This window comes from Schistocerca piceifrons, chromosome 8 (genome assembly GCF_021461385.2).
Source record: "Schistocerca piceifrons isolate TAMUIC-IGC-003096 chromosome 8, iqSchPice1.1, whole genome shotgun sequence".
NCBI classification, from domain to species: Eukaryota; Metazoa; Arthropoda; class Insecta; order Orthoptera; family Acrididae; genus Schistocerca; species Schistocerca piceifrons.
The window spans coordinates 4,501,875-4,521,438 of NC_060145.1; the positions used below are offsets into that span (position 1 = coordinate 4,501,875).

The window sequence follows — 19,564 nt, forward strand, 5'->3', positions numbered from 1 at the left end:
TATAGCTAGAACAGAGTCCGCTACGCCAAGAAAGAAAAACTCACTGCAAAAACTTTACTTGACCCAAGTTTTTGAATAAAAGTGATTGCTGCCAGTGAAGAACCAAACTATCACATTCAGACATACACTATAGAGTTATTCACCACTGGAGCCAGTTTTCTCCCATTAACATTTATTCGTTTCACCACTTGACAACAGAAGTGCAACATTTCAGCCTAATCTATACTTTGTCCTCTGCTACATATCTGTTGATCACTTCAACCAGTTTTGTTCGATCTACATTTACCAGCTCTCAAACAAACTAATCTTCTTACCTATTCTAGACTTCAGAATGCACTTCAGTTCAATCTGTCACCCCTTCCAGTTTTCTACCATTCAAATAGGTTGGCTTCGCCAATTCACAACCAAACTGTAATATTCCAATTTAACCTAGATTTCTTGCCATGCTGCAGATTAGTCCACCACAACATCCACTGTTCTTCCTCACTAGTTTGCATGTTTAACAAAAGAGGTACTATTTGTGGCAGTTTGTGAAACTAGTTCGTAGATAAACTGCACGAGATACTGCTACATTCCCCAGTTAACATTACCAAGTATCTTATCAGAGACAAATATTTACATATAGCCAAAAAGACAACATCATTACCAAACAATACGCAAAAGAAAACAAAAAGCCCAATCTCCCAAAAGTGTGTGTGTGTGTGTGTGTGTGTGTGTGTGTGTGTGTGTGTGTAATGCCATGGCAGCATTATGATTTAGTCTCTCTGGGAAAGGGCCACAGTGAAGAGATCCATTGTGTAAGTAAGTCAATATATTACTAAGTTCAGCTGAATGAAATTTCATTATTTTTCTACTGATTTCATCATAACCTTGTGAACATTTATTTTTAAGAGAGTTTATAACACTGAAAACTTCTTTTGTAGATTTAGGATAAGTTAAATTTTATTAAACATGTTTTTGAAGGCTTTTCTAAGGAACTTAGGAAATATTCAATCCTAAATTGTTGACTACTGACTGAAAAAATTTATTAAAGGTTTCTGCAATTTTGGGCATATCTTTGATCTGTTCATTATCTACCTTTAAAGAAATTTCTTCTTTTGTTGATTAATTTTTCATCTCTCATTTTTAACTGTGTTGCTAATAGTTTTTATCCTGTTGCTGGGGGAAGTGTATTTTAGGCTCAAAATTTTAGTTATATTTACTTCTTTTAATACTGATAGCTTGAAATTTGAGTATGCTGTCCTCACACCAGTAACTACAGATATGTGGCCATAAGTGTCTCTGTCACCTCTTAAAGATTCTGCTACCAACCCAGACAGTTTCCTTTTTCCATACCTGTTGATATGTAGGCCGTGCCTAGCAAAAGCCCACCTGTCAATAACACCAACAGAAACCAAATCTACATTTGTTCCAGCACCTGACAGAAGCATTTGATCTAACTCCATGTTGACTCAACTTACAGAGCTGCTCAACTGAGGATGATGTAATGCTTCAAAAAGAAACCAACGAAACAATTGTATGGATTTATCCTACATTATCTGTACCAGGTCACTCCTGATGCTGTAACTATGGTCCCTGTCAGTACTTTTTGCTGCTCCAACCACTATTACAATATGATCTTCCTTTCCAAAACCTTTGCATGAGGAACCTATATACTTTCCCACATGGTTAAAACTTGCAGTTTGCTTAAAAAAAAATTGTGACCTGCTGCTTGTTGTGTTGTTCGTCCTATAACAACTAGCCCACACCTCGTCCATGATAATACCGAACTGCAGGACTGTATTCCTCTTTCCTACTTCCTCTAAAACCACCGGTTTCCTGTAAAAATCCTTTTGAAACACCAAATGCTATGGTTACCTTGGTTATGAAAGCACCCACCATGCAAGTAACAAATGTTTGACCACTACTGCCACTCGTAACATATTGAGGATAATGCACAGGTGCCATTCGTGGTCAAATACAGTAGCATAACATGCAGGCTCGGCTAGCATCTGTTTTTATTCGAGCACATATTTCTCATGTTGTTTCCATATTTTTATCCATCCCCTGCACATGTATTTATAGTAAGTATAAACTGCTGGTCCTCTGCACCAAATGACGATCTGTTGTACGTCTTCCTGAATTTTATTCTAAATTTTTATTGAAACTTTCCTACATACAGACCATGAACAGCCTCAAGAAGCTTTTGGCAATATTCACCAGGTCATTTGTATCTCTCTTTATGTGAAGTTCATTTATTCAAGGTCGTGATTGAACTTTAAAACCAAGTGATGGCTGCATTACATTAATTTTTCTTCTTCATTTTATTTTTTTGTTTTCCTATGTGAAATTTTATGCACGTGCACCTCTGGTTTGATGTAGATTTTAATACCTAACAGGTCTATTTTAAAATTCTGTCCTCATCTGAGATGGTTTTACCTAATTATGCAAAGAAATTATACTGTCATGTTGTCAACACTGATGAACCATCTGTTCTTGTCTACAGGAAAAAGTTGATTATCTTTGAATCTGTGTTGACATTTTTAACTTTTTGTTTTTTCCCCATTTTAATTGTTTATTTGGGGGCAGGGAGGGGAGGGGAGCAGGTAGGTGTTTGACATTTATTGCTTTTGCCTATGTGGGGTGATATAAAATATAAAAATACTCTATAGTATTCTATTCAATTTTGATAAGGTACAGCAGTAATTGGACATGGCTGGGTCCATCGTTGATAAATACAGACAGATAGTCATTCCTTCTTCATCACTGGTGACATCAGTTCCCCCTGTGCTGTTTTAGAAAACATTCTGTCTTTGCTTTAATATAGATACTATTGTTGTGACTCTGCAATTTCTGGTGGATTTTGAAGCTCATTTTGATCACTGCTTTCAGTTTAAGGATATGGAAACTGAAAAAGAAATGTTAATAGCAAGCAACAAGTCCTTAGCTGAGTTCAACCTGTCTAAGGAGCCTCAGTTACAAGAAGGAAAACGCCGCTTAATGGAACTAAGTGAGAAAGGCGAGGCAATATCCCAGAGAGTGGAATCAAAATTGAGTGAAATTCGTAAGTATCATAACTACTATCCAATTTGCTTACAAATACGATTGTCGTTTCTCATTGTAGCATGAGTATACTGATAATTTTTTCATAATTAGTGTGACTGAAACATTTATTAGAAGATAGGAGTCTTGCCAACTGAGATTAGAGGAACTGTCATACTCACTGATTGGTTTTTATTAATATTTTCAATTTGCAATAGTTTAATGGTACAGATAACATGAGATACTACAGATTTTCCTAGATTTTAGTAAAAAATTCCACAGAAATGAATGAGTCATTTCTTCAGTACAGCTTCAAAAGATATTTTCCTTCATAATCACCAGAATTGGTCTTTCAGTCTATTTTTGGCAACCATATTGTAAATGAAGCTTTAAATACTAACAAAAAGAAAAATGTTTCATTTTTGAGAGATACCATTTCTGAAATAGCTTTGTGTTTCTGCATTAGAACTCTAAAAGAAATGTACTTCCTCAAGTTTGCACAGGTATGATCATTTGAAATTCAAGAAAGATGCATCTGGGATCCCTAACTTCCTGTATACATAAACGAAAAGAGAACTTTAAAAAACACGCTACTTATAAAGACAGCATATACTATGAACAAGTTTATAAATAACTCTTGACAGATGGGATGGGGGGGGGGGGGGGGGAACGAAAGATTCTGGGATGGGCCTAGGATGACAGTAGGGAATGGAAGTTATGCTGGACTCCTGGAATGGGATTTCTGTGTCAGAGCTTCTAGGTGGAGGAGACAGAAGGTTGGCAGAAGTCTTCCATCAGTTAGTCACTGTGATTCATCACTACAGTGGTGGGGACTTTGTCTGCAGGGATGGTGATTAAATCAGGGTATGTTTTGAGGCTGCAAATGGCTATTTTTTCTTATATTCAGAATTTTGTATTCTTCATCGGAGTTCTGGGGAAGGATGGTGTGGCCAAGTTGGAGGTGGTTTGGTTGGAGGTGAGGGGTCATGGTTGCTTGTTGGTGTGAACAGTGGAGAGGCAGGGTTCCATGTTGGGAACTTGACTTTGGTTAGAGGGGTTGGTACCAAAGAAGTGTTTCCACTGGAGAGATCGAGAGGAGGAGAATAGATCTTTGACGAGTCTACTATGGTTAAACTTGGATGTGGGGCTGAAGTCGAGACCCTTTCGTAGGACTGAAACTTCAATAGGATTGAGGTTTTTGGTGGAAACGTTAAAGCATTTGGAATCCCTATTTTGTGGAATCTCCTTCCTCACTGCACTGACCTTTGCACATCCACCTTCTACATTTATTTATTTATTTATTTATTTAGCATATGGCACTACACACATGGTTTACACTTATTACGTTATGAAATTATATGATAAAATACACTATAAAATACATAAGTGAAGGATACATATTCAGATAAAATATAATATACAAACACAATAAAAATTAACATCACAGCAGATATTTTGCGTTACACAAGTCTTCAAATTCTGACGTCCAAATTGGCGATCCATTCGAGGCAGGGCTGTGTGGCGTTGAAGAAGTCAGTCCGACTATCCTGGTAGGCTCTTAATTCACAGTCCTGGGCGATGTGCTGTGTTGTTTGATTAAGTGCCCCACAGTCACAGCTAGGGCTGGGAAGCTTCCCTCACTTGTGTAGATTGTGTGCACATAGTCCATGTCCTGACCGGATTCTGTTGAGACTTTTCCATAGCTGTCGTGGAAGTTCAAAGCACTTAGGCTTCTCTGCTGGACAGATAAGTTCACGGTTGTCAGGGAAGGCACTATCACTCCAGCTCTCGTGCCATTTAGTATCCATGCTGAAGTTGGCAGCTGACAGTTGTTGGGCCAGTCATAAAGGGGGATTTCTGGAGTGGAGTCGTGTTCTTTCCAAAGTTGGGACATCTTCATGGATGGGAAGTAGGGAGTTATTCATTATTTTTGTTTATTCCTTCATCAGAGCTTCCTGTCTTCGCAGGGAGGGTGGAGCTGTATGACTAAGTGTTGGAAGCCAATATAGTGGGATAGTCTTTATGCATCCAGTTATGGTTCTCATAGCAGCGTTGAGCTGGGTGTCCACCTTGTTTACATGCTTGCTGGTTAACCACACTAGTGCACAGTACTCGGTTGCAGAGTACACTAAGGCGAGTGCAGAGGTTCGTAGTGTGTCTGCTGCTGCTCCCCAATTAGTGCTGCAGAGCCTCTGAATGAGGCTGTTCCGTGAGCTTATTTTATTGGATACATTTTCCAGGTGTCTTTTGAAGGATAATGTCCTATCTAGAGTGACCCCCAGGTACTTTGGATATGGCTGATATCGCAGTTGACTGTTATTCATATGAACCTTTCCTTGAGGTGGTTTAAGGCAGGTCAGAGATGTAAAGATTAAAGAGCATTGGTGCTAAAACTGATCCTTGAGGCAGTCCAGTGTTCAGTTTCCTCTGTTTGCTTATGTCATTACCCTGTATCACCTGGAAGTATCTATCCAAAAGCATGTTGTTGACAAGTCTCAGTGTCATATGGCAGGGGATTACTTTTATCAATTTGTGTGGAAGTCCTTCCTTCCATACAGTGTCATAGGCAGCTATTAGGTCTATGAAAGCTACTGCAGTCTTTTTTTGTTTTTGAAAACCTGCTTCAATATATGTCGTTAGACTTAGAAACTGGTCTGTGCAGCTCCTATTGGATCTGAAACCTGCCTGCTCTGGTGGGATGACTTCTAAGATTCGTGGGCCCAGCATGTTGAGGAGTAGCTGTTCCAGAAGTTTGTAGCAGCAGCTGAGAAGAGCGATAGGGCGGTAACTTTCAGCTTTATCTGATGGTTTGTTTGGTTTCAGCACAGCAATTATTTTTAGTAATTTTAAAAGCTTTTGGCAGGCAGCCCGATGTTAGTATGCATGAGTAAAACTTGGTCAGCCATTTCTTCGTTTCCTTCCCACATTGAGTCAGGAATTCAGGGTGCATTCCATCATAACCAGGCGCCTTACCCGTTTTAACATAACTGAGAGCAGCTTGTAGTTCTTCAATTGTGAATCTCCGAGAGTGCTCAGTTTCTTGAGGTGTTGTTCGCTTTATGTTTCTGTATTCCCTTTTTACTTTTTGTGTGTGGTGTTTGTCTCGTGGTGCTCTAGATAGTGATACAATTCGACTTGCTGTCTGGTCTGGTAGCACTGTACGAGCTACTTTGATTGGTGGTTTACTTCCCCCCTAACTTCTTTAGTAAGCTCCAAGCTTCTACGTGCTTCCCAAAATCTGCAAACCCAACAATTCTGGGGGCTGCGTTGTAGCTGCTTATTGTGCACCCATCAAAGAAACCTCTCTTCTCAACCAATACCTCCAACCAGTTCTCTGTGGTCTAGCCTCTCATATCAAAAATACAAACCATTTCCTTCACTGACACTTGACCATCCCTGCCCAGTTACTCGCTGGTCCCTACTGGTTGGTGTTGATGCTACCTCACTGTACACCAGTATCTTGCTTCTATCGAACATTGCCTCTCCCAGTGTCCTCCCGACTTCAAACCCATTACCTCATTCCTTACGCACCTCCCAACTGTGTTCTCACAAACAAATGCTTCTCTTTTTAGGGTAAACTACATAAACAGATCAGCGGCACAACATGGTCACCTGCATGGCATCCTTCTATGGTAGCCTGTTTATGGACCTTAGAAGAAACCTTCCAAGCCTCGCCGAACCCCAAACCCCTAGACATCTTATCCTCTTTTCTTCACAGCCTCAACACCTTCTCGCCCATCCACTTCACCTGATCCTCCTCATCATAATACGCCACCTTACTAGTCATTGACCTCCACTTTCTAATAGCTCCATCCATACCTCTGTCCATAGTGAGCCCACTAACCACCAACAGTACTTGCATTTTGACAATCGTCACCCATTCCACACCAAAAAACAACATTTTTACAGCCTGGCCACACTCGTACAGCATATCTGTAGTGTCAACAATTAACTTGCTCACTGTGCTCAAAAAAGGCTTACATGGACAGCATCTACCCCCTACACCTAGTTCACAAACAGATTTCCCATGCCATGTCTTCACATACTCCTAATCCTTCCACCATCCCCAGGAATCAGTTACAAAGGAATTCCCCCTTTGCCACCCAGTATAAACCCAGGCTTTAGCAACTGAACCATATTTTTTGCCACTGCTTTATCATCATGCCCAGAAATGAGAGACATCCTACCCTTGATCCTTTCCATCCCTCCTCAAGTGGTATTCTGTCACCTATCCGACCTAAACAACATACTGGTCCAGCCCTATTCCATGTCCACTCCCAATCCCTTTCCACAGTATTTGTGTGTGTGTGTGTGTGTGTGTGTGTGTGTGTGTGTGTGTGTGTGTGTGTGTAAGACCCAGGTGCAAGGCCTGCCTTATTCACCCACCCTCGATTTACTGCACAGCATTTTATATGGGCATCCAATCAGCTGTCCACCAAATTGAATGGTTACCATTAAACTGTAGACACTACATGCTGCTGAGCACAGTATGTTAGAGTTCAGTGGCTGAAAGTCCATCCTTTTGCTATTTTTATTCCCCCTGTGTTTCCATTGAGTGGTCTTCTTGGTGCTAACCATGATGGGATTAGGTTTATGATTTTGAGCACTTTTTATTCCCATCTGGCACTTTATAAAACTTTTTGTCTTTCACTACATGGTCCCCTTTGTTGGCTTTGACCCACTATACCTCTTCCAAATTGTACAGATGTGCAAATCATGCAGGGGATGTGAGCCAACACCTTTTGTGTCTTTCTTGCCTTTCTATCTTCACACCTGTCCTTTTGGGAAAAGTAATACACTCAAAACTCAACACGCCGAGTACCTGCATAATGGTAGCCCCTCGACCACACAGGTATCGGGCTGTTGCGGGCTGTTGGTGCCTGCGCTGGAAACTCCCAATGCACCCGAGGAGCATGTGCCCAAGTGCCAATTATGGTTGGGTCACAGGGACTGCAGGTAACAGTTACCTGGCCCAGTTGCTGTGAGTGGGTGGCACACGTATGGAAAGCCCCATTTGGAGTGGGTGGCACCAAAACTGATGACACATAAATGAAGTGGCTCAAACTTTCTCCTCCCCCCCCCCCCCCCCCCCCACCTCCCCACCCCCACTCCAGGGGGCTCACGGTTCTTTCGTGAGTTCGTGTGTGGCGCACACGGGACCCCGAGCTATTCCAGCTCATTCTTCATTCCCTAGCAGCATTTCCTTCTCCCTGCCCCCTCCCCTCCCCCCTCCCTATCACTGGTCCTTCCCCGTTGTCACCTTCTTCCCCTATCTCTGTGTTCTGATTTATGTTGACCTGGATGTTCCTCTGGTTTCCTGTATTGGTTGCAATTTTGTTCCTTTGCCTGTTTTTTCACCCTTCTGGCATTTCGGTCTCCACTTGCGGTTTGACCTCCACTTCAAAATTTCCTGTTTTTAGTGTGGGCCATATGGGGAGGAAAACCCTCCCCAGCATCTACAGTGTGGATTCCTCTCTCCCCTCCCCTCCCCTCCCTTCCCCTCTCCCTTCCCCACTGCAGCCCCTTCCACCCTGCTACGTCACCAGCACATGTAGCCAGTTTGTGTGGTAGGGCTGTTATGTACCCATATGGCTGAGCTGCCTGACAACACGGGGATCACACTACTGATACCTGAGCTGTTCCCTCCCCATGTATGCCAAGGAGTGGTTGCTTGTCTTCTTGGAGCATCGGAACTCCTGGCAATGGCCACCGTGCCAGACGGCCCTTGCTGTGGCTGGGTGGAGCCCGTGGGGAGAGCCCCTGGTCGGAGTGGGTGGTATCAGGACAGACGCTTGGCGCTTGAAGCGTATGAAGCTGCAAAAATATGGCCGTTTTCACACGGCCGTCTCTTCGAATGGTGAAGATCCTTAAATGCTGCCTTGTACGACCTGACAGCCTTCCCTTCCCTGGCTACCCCAGGGTAGGAGGGCCAGGCTCGCCGTCTTGGGCTGAAACCCTTTCCCTGTTACGTTGTCTGTGCTAGGACAGATGAGGATACTTTCACTGCCACACAGCCAATGTTTTTTGTGGAAAATATCGAGGACAAGTTTGGTGAAGTGGAGTCTATTAGTAAGATGCAGTCGGGCTCCCTGTTGATCAAAGCTTCTTCTGCCACCCAATCCACAGCTCTTCATGCTTGTGATTGTCTTGGCAATATCCCAGTGTCTATCATTCCTCACCAGTCTCTGAATATGGTCCAGTGTGTCGTGTTTCATAAGGACTCATCCTTCAAACTGATGAGTAACTCCAGGCTAATCCGGAGCGGTGTGGCGTTGATTTTGTTCGACATGTGCAGAAGGGTCGCTAAGACAACCACAGCGATACTGGTGCCTTCATTCTGGCTTTTGAGGGAGATACCCTCCCAGAGAAGGTCAAGGTTATGTGCTACAGATGTGACGTGAAGCTGTACATCCCTCCACCTATGTGGTTCTTTCGGTGCTTGCGTTTTGGGCGTATGTCTTTCCACTGTGTGGTGACTGTGGCCACTCAGTCCATGAGGGAACCCCTTGTGTTCCGCTGCCTGTGTGTGTCAACTGTTCTGACCCCCACTCGCCCTCTCTCACCGGATTGTCCGGCTTACAAGAGGGAAAAGAAGATACAAGAATAAGTCCCTGGATTGCCAAAAGTATAAGAGACTCCACCCGGTGTCACTATCTTCAACTTTTGCCTCTGTTAGTTCCTTTCCTCCTGCTTCTCCTCCCTCGTCTTTACCCCAGCCCTGCCCCACTCTCCCCTCCACCTCCCCACCTCCCCTGCAGTTCCCACAACCTCTCGTCAGGGAATCGCTCTTCCTCCCTGGCCGAAGAACTGGCCCCCTTCTTCGGCATCTGCCGGTGATCGGGCTCACTCTCAGGAACCTTCTGCCAAGCGTCTCTCAGTCCAGAAGACTCTCACCACCACTCGGCCAGAGGCGCACCAGCCATGCACCCCAAGTTCGCCACTCTCTTTCGGTCCCCGACCTGGCAGACACCTGTACTCCCCCTGTGTCCTGCCCTCCTCCACCTCAGAAAGAGAAGAAGAAGAAGAACAAGAAGAAGAAGAAGAAACAAGGCGCCCCTGGTGCCCCCGGAGGTGCCAACTCCCCTCTCACAACCTGAGTCTGACATCTTATATATGGATGTCACCCCATCCTTGTCGGTGACAACTACTGACAAAGTGGCCTGACCTGCTCCTCGGCTCCTTCGTGCCTACCTTCGACTCATGCCACCTTATGATCCAGTGGAACTGCAACAGATACTATCGTTACCTACCGGAAATGCAACTTCTTGTCTCCTCTTATTCTGCATTCTGTCTTGTTCTCCAAGGAACACATTTCCGTGATGACCACTCTCCAACTTTCCGTGGTTATCGGGTGTTCTGTCAGAACTGTTCTGGCCCTTGGATAGCATCTGGTGGGGTCTGCACTTTGGTTCGCTCCGATGTCCTTAGTGACCGGATCCCCCTACATACCACATTGGAAGTGATAGCGGTTCAAGTGCAAACGACTCCGGCAATCACCCTTTGCAGTGTCTACCTCCATCCAGGTCGGCCACTTGCTTATGTTGCAGCATCTACCTTAATCCAGCAACTCCCGCCCCTGTTTCTCCTCCTTGGGAATTTCAATGCCTACCATCCACTGGGGGGGGGAGTGTAACTTCAACAGGTCGGGGTATCCTAATTGACCAACTTATCACAGACTTCGATTTGTGTCTCCTCAATGACGGTTCCTTTACCCACTTCAGTCCCACTCACGGCACCTTCTCTGCTATCGATCTCACGATCTCCTCCCCTGCCCTTGTGGCTTCCCTACATTGTTCATCCCATGATGACCATTGTGAAAGTGACCACTTTCCAGTGACACTATTGTTCCCCAGCTGCCTCCAGGCAGACAGGCCCCCACATTGGGCATTCCGCTGGGCCAATTGGCCTTGATACATGTCTGCTTTGACACCTCTCTGTTGCTCTTCTTCATGCAGTTGCCAATGCTGTCCCCCTATCCACAGGGCTCCCTCATCATCAGTCGGTACCGTGGTGGACCAAGGACATCGCAGTTGCTGTCCAGGACCGCCAGCGGGTGGTGCAGCGATATGAGCGAAACCCCTCCCAGACCAACCTTCTCACTTTTAAAAATCTAGAGAAGCAGATACTTACCCCCGTTTCCTTTCACGATTCCAGCTGCGGATATGCAGATTTACGTCAAATCTCTCTTTGCCCAACAGTGGAATGCCATCTGGAGCGCTACTGCTCATAGTAATAAACTCCGCACAATCAAGGTGTCTACTGCAGTTTGGGGCACGTCTTTCCACCCCTCTTGGAAAGAGTTAACTATTCTATGCCGCTTACGCATTGGCCATACCCGGCTCACCCATTGTTTCCTCCTACATAACGACCCACCCCCCACAATGTGGTTGTGGCGCCAGACTGACAATATCTCACATATTGGTGGCATGTCCCCTTCTTTCGACCCTTTGTGCTAAGTATAATCTTCCTGCTTCCTTAAATTTAATATTAGCAGACGATCCACAGATAGTTGACCTGACCCTCAGTTTCCTCCGTGAAAGTGGTTTTTATCTCCAGATATAAGGTTCTCCTTTAGTCTTGGAGTAGGGATGGGTTGGCTGTGGTTGGGATTCCTTTTGCAGTCTTCACAGTCTGTGACCCCATGACTGCCCCCTTTTTTCCAGTTTTTAGGTTTGGTCTCACCTTTTATGCTTTTACTGTGTGTGTTTAATGTTCATTCTTTAATAATTTGACTCCTCTGACTGAATCCGCCTACTTTCAGCAGACCCTCTTTCTTATGTAACCCACTTTGGAATTGCGGGACTGATGACCTTGCCGTTTGGTCCCATACTCTCTCAATTAATCAATCAATCAAACTTTCTGCCCCAGCAGTCTCTTCTGAAGAAATCCAGAGAGATAAGAACCCATAATGTTTCCTCCCTTGGCTGCACTGTGGCAGGAACGTAAGCCACTCAGTAAGCCTCTCACTGTACTTAGTTTGCTGTAAGACTGACAGAGATTCTTTTTTGGCCACAAAGCCATTACCATATTTCTCCAAATGATCATGGATGTAAACCATACCTCAGAAATGAGACTTGGAGAGGAGAGGGGAGGGGGGGGGGGGGGGAAGAAGAAAAAGAAACCCTCATTTCAAGCTGCACTCAAAAATCAAATCAAATATGATTCATGATATGATGGATAAAGTATAAAGTGAACCCACCTCTCAGGGATTTGCGAGTAGTAGTACTTATTTGTAGTAATTCATGTGGAATTAAATTCAACCTATTGAACACAAAATTACTGTTATATCACAAATACTGACAGCAGTGGAAATTCATGGTGTCTGTCAAAATATTCCAAGCAGAACTAGAGATCTGGGGCTACTGAAAGTTTTATACTGTAGTGCAACAAATGTTTGAGTTGTAATTGTCTTTCCATATCAAATGAATGTCATCCAACGTATTTTTTTTTTTTTTTCAACAAAATATGGTGTCCTCATTAAAGAGAGTTAAGTTTTCCATTGATTTAAAGGATATAAATTGGGTGAAAACAATCCACATACTCAAAATGCTGATTTGTATCACCTTTGATAGAAGTTAGACAGGATGCTCAATTAGATTACTTTCTTAACATTATAAATTGCCTACAGAGGATCACTTTCAGCACAAATGATCCACACGAAGCGTGACTTGTGTGTATTACCATCATTGTGGAAAATCTTTCTCCTGCAGCATATCCTATGTCTGTAAATCTTGTTCACCAAACAAGTTGGGACATGGACACCTAGAATACACGTGGCCATAATTAGGAACCAGACAGAGGTGCACTGTAAGCAGTAACATCACAGGCGAGTCTGGCTGCACTGCGTACCTGAAAACAGTCAGGATTTATTGTTATATCAACATCCCAAATATTGGCAGCATTGAGAAGTGGCATAATGTTTATGCATCTGCACGCCCCTCCCTTTTACGCCGTCTCAACACTATCCATCTTCATGGCATCCGTTTGGCCACGGGAGTGACTTTTACACCAGCCTGGTTGAGAGTCTGTATGCTGAAGCTGCTGAACTACCACTGTCCTACCGCCGTGACTTTCTTCTCAGCAGGTATGCATGCCATTTGTCTGCCGTGCGTGGCCACCCCTCCTATGTCTCTTCTGTTGATGATTCCTTAGATCATCAGTATGGGGTTCATCCCTCTTCTCCATTACCTCTTGGAGTCCGTTTTCGCCACTTGCTTTGGCGGCTTAACTTCACGCTGCCTGCAACTTTCCCAACGGGTGTGAACCGTTCAACACCTTAGCTTTGTGAAGCGGCCCATGTTAACCTTGGCCTTCATTCGCTTCCTAAGGACACTACTCCACCCTCGGTCAATCGCCTTCAGTTTAACAACCTTCGCATGGAACTTAGCAATAGTACCTTTGTATACACTGACAGCTCTCGGACTGACCATGGGGGTCAGGTGTGCCTTCGTCATTGGCACCCGTGTCCTTCGATATCAGCTTCCGGCACACTCCTCGGTATTTACAGCCAAGCTTTTTCGCCTTGTGTCAGGCCATGGAGTACGTCCAGCAGTATTTACAGCCGAGCTTTACGCCTTGTATCAGTCCCTGAATTACATCCAGCACATAGCCTTCCCAATTGTGTCCTCTGCCCAATCAGTGCCGTCCAAAGTCTGTGTGCACTGTACACTGCTCATCCCGTAAGTGCAGCCGGTCCAGGAAAACTGTCACTTGCTCACTCTTCGTGGAGCCAGTGTCTTGTTTCTGTGGGTCCCTGGACATGTCGGTCTGCCAGGAAACAAGGCTGCTGACACTGCTGCCAAGGCTGCAGTCCTCATACCTCAGCCCGCGAGTACCTCTATTCCCTCCAATGATCTCTGCATTGCCGTCTGCAAAGAGGTGGTGTCCCTTTGGCATCACCACTGGTCCTCCCTTCACAGGAATAAGCTTCGGCTTATTAAGCCTCTCCCAGCACCTTGGACGATGTCCTCTCAGCCCTCCTGCTGGGAGATCATTTTAACTCGGCTGCATATTGGGCACTGCCTTTTGAGCCATCGTCATTTGCTCAGTGGGGCTCCCCCACCACACTGTACGCATTGAGCCCAAATTTTAACTGCTGGAATGCCCTTTTTTTACCAATTTATGTTCCAGCCTGGGTTTGCCATCTGATTTATCAACCATTTTAGTGAATAACATGAAGGCTGTCGACTGCGTTTTCCTTTTTATCCACCAAAGCAATATAGAGAAGGCCATTTACTTTTTAGTTTTGGGCCGCCCTTTTTTTCCCCCACGTGCCCTTTTTAGCTGTCTCCTATTCTGTCCATTGGGACTGACACACAGTCGTTTCCCTCGTCTCTGTGTTTGTGTTCTATAGTTTTGAAACTTCCTGGCAGATTAAAACTGTGTGCCCGACCGAGACTCGAACTCGGGACCTTTGCCTTTCGCGGGCAAGTGCTCTACCAACTGAGCTACTGAAGCACGACACACGCCCGGTACTCACAGCTTTACTTCTGCCAGTACCTCGTCTCCTACCTTCCAAACTTTACAGAAGCTCTCCTGCGAACCTTGCAGAACTAGCACTCCTGAAAGAAAGGATATGCGGAGACATGGCTTAGCCACAGCCTGGGGGATGTTTCCAGAATGAGATTTTCACTCTGCAGCGGAGTGTGCGCTGATATGAAACTTCCTGGCAGATTAAAACTGTGTGCCCGACCGAGACTCGAACTCGGGACCTTTGCCTTTCACGGGCAAGTGCTCTACCACTGAGCTACCGAAGCACGACTCACGCCCGGTACTCACAGCTTTACATCTGCCAGTACCTCGTCTCCTACCTTCCAAACTTTACAGAAGCTCTCCTGCGAACCTTGCAGAACTAGCACTCCTTAAAGAAAGGATATGCGGAGACATGGCTTAGCCACAGCCTGGGGGATGTTTCCAGAATGAGATTTTCACTCTGCAGCGGAGTGTGCGCTGATATGAAACTTCCTGGCAGATTAAAACTGTGTGCCCGACCAAGACTAGAACTCGGGACCTTTTTGACTTGGCCACTTATGACCCCAGGTGTTTTTTGCACCCTAAAACAAAACAAAACAAAACAAAACAATACTGCCATCAATACATGACACAACTGCCCAGCAAGTGTTGAAAACACACAACAGTAATAGTTATCTGCTGGGAGAACAGGACAACAATAAAGTCCTAAAAGGGAGGTAGACACATTCTGTTTTGTTGGAACATCCTAACCTCACATAAACTGTAATTGTGAGGCTTAGGGAGAAACAGTCTGCTTATTTACTTGACAATGGCCAGCAGAATGACTGCTGGCAAAATGACTTCACTGTTTGTCATCTTGTGACTCATAACACAACCTACAGTCCTGTCATTTCAGCATTTTTCGTAACATCTACATCTATATCTACAGGGTACCTCCCACTGTACCAGTTATTAGTGTTTCTTCCTGTTCCATTCACACATGGAGTGCAGGAAGAACGATTGATTGAGTGCCTCTGTGCGTGCAGTAATTGCTTTAATCTTATTCTCATGATCCCTATGTGAGTGATGGGTAGATTCTGGTGGAGACAGCAGCATGAGAAAAGTCTGTGGCAGTCACCCATGCATTAACTCAGAAGGGCTCTTCCCAGCTATTGGAGTGGCTCGATAGGTGCCCAGAAACAGCTTGAGGGCCTCATTTGTGGAAGCAGAGTGCACCATGGCTTACATCATCATCTTGAAAGCCTGCACCATCTGTCCCGCCTCCCCATTGAACTGCAGGTTGAACAGGGTGATGAGCAAGTGTGTGATCCCTTGGACCTCACAAAAATGGGCAAACTGGGCGGAGGTAAACTGGGGTCTGTTGTCAGAGACGATGGCTGATGGGAAACCCTCAATAACAAAGATGTGAGACAAGGCTTGAATGACATTTGCTGACATGGTATAGAGGAGTGGGAGGAGTGGTAGATGTAAGTAGACTTGGAGAAGTCAACCACAGTGAACCGCATCTGCTGCAATAAAGAGCCGGCAAAATCAATGTGGGGATGCTCCCAGGGGCCCACATGAGGCCAGGCGGAGCTGGCTGCTGGTGGGCGCACGTGGTACAAGACTGAATCATCGATTCATCTCTATCAATCGACTCATCTCTATCAATAACCTGCCAATAGGTATGCTTCCACCACGGAGGGAGAGTCAGGGCCAGAGGGTGAAGTATGTCTTCAGAGGACATTGGGTGTCCATGGGAAATCTCTTATGCCAGCCATGCCAAATCCACTGTACAATGGAACTGAGTGTGGAATCCACTCGTGTGAGCTGCAATTGATGACCCACTGAGTGGGAATTCCTGAAGGGCAAACAACAACTCAGAGTCTTGCTGAAAAAGTCTGATTTCCTGAGCATCAGACTCGGGATTTGGGCCAGTCGGCAAACAAGACAGAGCATAGGCATTTGTGTGATGATTGGAAGTTTTGCAGACGGAAACAATGTCCAATGCTGAAGCCTTTGTGCCATTTTGTACAGGAGTCCAGATCGAGGACCAGATATTGTGAGTAATGTCCTGTGGTCTGTAATCAATTGAAATTTCACTCCGTACAGATACGCATGGAATGCCTTCACTCTGTAGGCAAAGCTAAACACTCTTTCTCTATCTTAGAGTGGTTGCGCTGAGCATGGCTAAATGGAAATTAAAGCAGTTGGGTGTTCAGAGCCATTGCAGTCCTAGTGGGATAGCACTGCTCCGATTCCATGCTGTGAGGCATCATTGGCAAGGAGAAGGGGCCCAGCAAGTACAGGACGAGGTGCACTGGCAATTGCAAAGTCTGCTATATTTTATGAAATGCTGCCTCACACACAGGTGGCCACACAAAGTGAGCCCCCTTGTTATGCAGGGCATTGAGAGAGCAGTTAGCTTGGCAGCCTGGGGAATAAATCGACTGTAATAGCTAATCTCCCCAGAAAGGACTATATTTCTTTCAGAGTTTGGGTGTGGGGCATGTTGTTGATGGCCTGCACCTGGACTGTGGTCAGAAGGATGCCTTGTTTGCAGAGGAGGAAACCAAGTTACTCCTCGTAGGGCTGGAAAAACTTACACTTACTGATGTTACATTTCAGGCTCTAAGCCGATTAGTGAGAAAATGAGGACTGCAAATTCTGGAGGTGCTCAGTTACAGATGCCCTTGTCATGATGATATCTAAATAATTGCCACAAGAGGGAGCACCCTGAAACAGCTGTTCCAAGGATTGCTGAAAAACAACTGGGGCACTAATAATTCCAAATGAAAGCTGATTATACCAGTACAAGCCAAAGAGTGTGTTAAAACGCCAGCAGGTTGCAGAAATCTTAAAGTAACGGCGGCTGCAAATGTGCCTCTGGCAGCTCAGTCTTCGTGTAACAGGCTTCATTCTGTAGCCTGGAGAACAGGCCCACTGGTCATAGAATTTGACCTTCCCATTGTGATTTGATACTAATTTTAAATTATCTTCCTTTCCTGGTTCAAGGGGAAAAAAAAGAAATAATCTAAAAGTTTCATGATGAGTCAAACATTGCTGCCACAATATCTTATTGAATTTCTAAGAGATCATCTATGAACATGGAATCTTTGTCATTTATTATCCCCCTACCTCTTTTTCTCCTCCCTTTCCTGATCAAAATTTATTCAATGCAATGAAGATGTGATGTTTTGTGTTTTCTCTGAATAAGGTTTAATCTATAGAAGTCCATTTCGATGTTTATATTCTTTCTCATTTCATAGGTCAGCGCTCTGGAAGCTCAGCATTGGAGACCACTCTGGCATTGTTGCAGACAGCAGCTGCAGAAACAGAAGAGGAATCAGAAGTAAGTGTTGCATACTGCCGCCGTTGTCTTGAAATGGGTGTGTGCAGTATGATGATTTGTCATTCATGAAAGGGAAGGCCATTGAGTGATAATGAAAAAAGTCAGAGGGTATTTCACCTGTTTCATACATCTTGTATCCCATGTGTAATAGTTTTGTCAAGCCTGTCTGTCCTGAAGATATCAACAGTTCTTACAAAGTGTCATCTGCGCCAGTTGTTTCAACTTAGATGTCTCGGTGCTCTGTCAAATTTTTCTCACTGTATCATATCTCCCATCTGTTCTTATTCTTCATCCTCTTCCCTTTCTATAACATTGCCCTCAAGTTCACTTCTCTTGTATAGACCCTCTATATACTCCTTCCACCTTTCTGCTTTCCCTTCTTTGCGTAGGACTGGTTTTCCGTCCAAGCCCTTGATATTCATACAGGTGCTTCTCTTTTCTCCAAAGGTCTCTCTGAGTTTCCTTGAGGCAGTATGTATCGCCCTCAAGTGAACTACACTTCTTTATCCTTGCGTTTGTCCGCTAGCCATTTGTGATTAACCGTTTTTCCCTTGCTGTCGATCCCATATTTTTTAGGCCTTTGTATTCCCTTTTGCCTGCTTCATTTGCTGCATTTTTATATTTTCTCCCTTCATTAGTTAAATTCAGTATGATCTGTGATATCTAAGGATTACTACTAGGCCTTGTCTTTTTTCATATTTGATCCTCTGCTGCCTTCACTATTTCACCTCTCAAAGCGACAGACTCAGCTCCTACTGTATTCCTTTCCCTTGTTGTAGTCAGTCATTGCTTAATACTCCCTCTGAAAAATTCAACAACCTGTGGTTCTTTCAACATATCCCAGTCTCAGCTCCTTAATTTCCTACCTTTTTACAATTTCTTCTGATTAATCCACAGTCCATAACCAATAAGTTGTGGTCATAGTCCACACCTCCACCTGGAAATGTCATACAGTTTAAAATATGGTTCTGAAATCGTTGTCTTACCATTATATAGTCAGTCTGCAATCTTCTGGTGTCTCTTCCATATACAGAACCTTCTTGCTCCCTCCCCCCCCCCCTCCTCCCCCAATAGAAATCATCCTCCATCACAATTAAATATTCATCTTCTGTAACTGTCTGAAAATTTTTAATCTCATCATACATTTTAGCAATTCTTCTTCATCTGCGGAGCTGGTTGGCATTTAAACTTGTACTACTGTGGGGGGTGTTGGCTCCATGTTTACCTTGGCTACTATAATGCATTTACTATGCTGTTCATGGTAGCGTATCTGCATTCCTATGTTCCTTTGTCAATTATTAGATCTGCTCCTGCAGTTACCCATATTTCATTCTGTATTTATAACCCTATACTCACCTGCCCAGAAGTCCTATTTTGCTGTCACTGAACTTTACTAATTTCCACTATAACTGACTTCATCCTATCCGTTTTCCTTTTCAAATTTTCTGACCTGCCTGCCTGGTTAAGGGATCTAACATTCCACACTCAGACCTGTAGAATGCTAGTTTCGTTGCTCCTAATGACAGCATCCTCCTAAGTAGTCCCAACCCAGAGATCCGAATGGGGGACTATTTTACCTCAGGAACATTTTAGCCAAGAGGGTGCCATCATCGTTGAACCATACAGTAGAGCTACAGGCCCTTTGGAAAAATTATGGATTTAGTTTCCCCTCGCCATTTGCAGCACCAGCCCAAAAAAGCCATGTTGGCTGATGTTACAAGGCCAGATTGGTCAATCATC

General features: G+C 44.5%; 1 protein-coding gene and 1 non-coding gene across 2 annotated transcripts in view; one reads left to right on the forward strand and one right to left on the reverse strand.

Moving 5' to 3' along the window:
- Positions 1–19,564, forward strand: part of LOC124712554 (vacuolar protein sorting-associated protein 37B) — a 46,257-nt gene that overhangs the window by 21,959 nt on the left and 4,734 nt on the right. Inside the window, exons 2-3 of the mRNA XM_047242866.1 lie at positions 2,872–3,043; positions 17,742–17,824. Of these exons, the coding sequence (XP_047098822.1) occupies positions 2,872–3,043; positions 17,742–17,824 (255 nt within the window). The remainder of the gene's footprint in view (positions 1–2,871; positions 3,044–17,741; positions 17,825–19,564) is intronic.
- On the reverse strand, positions 14,705–14,778 carry Trnas-uga. The gene has a single exon. It is a non-coding gene; the product is annotated as a tRNA-Ser (tRNA).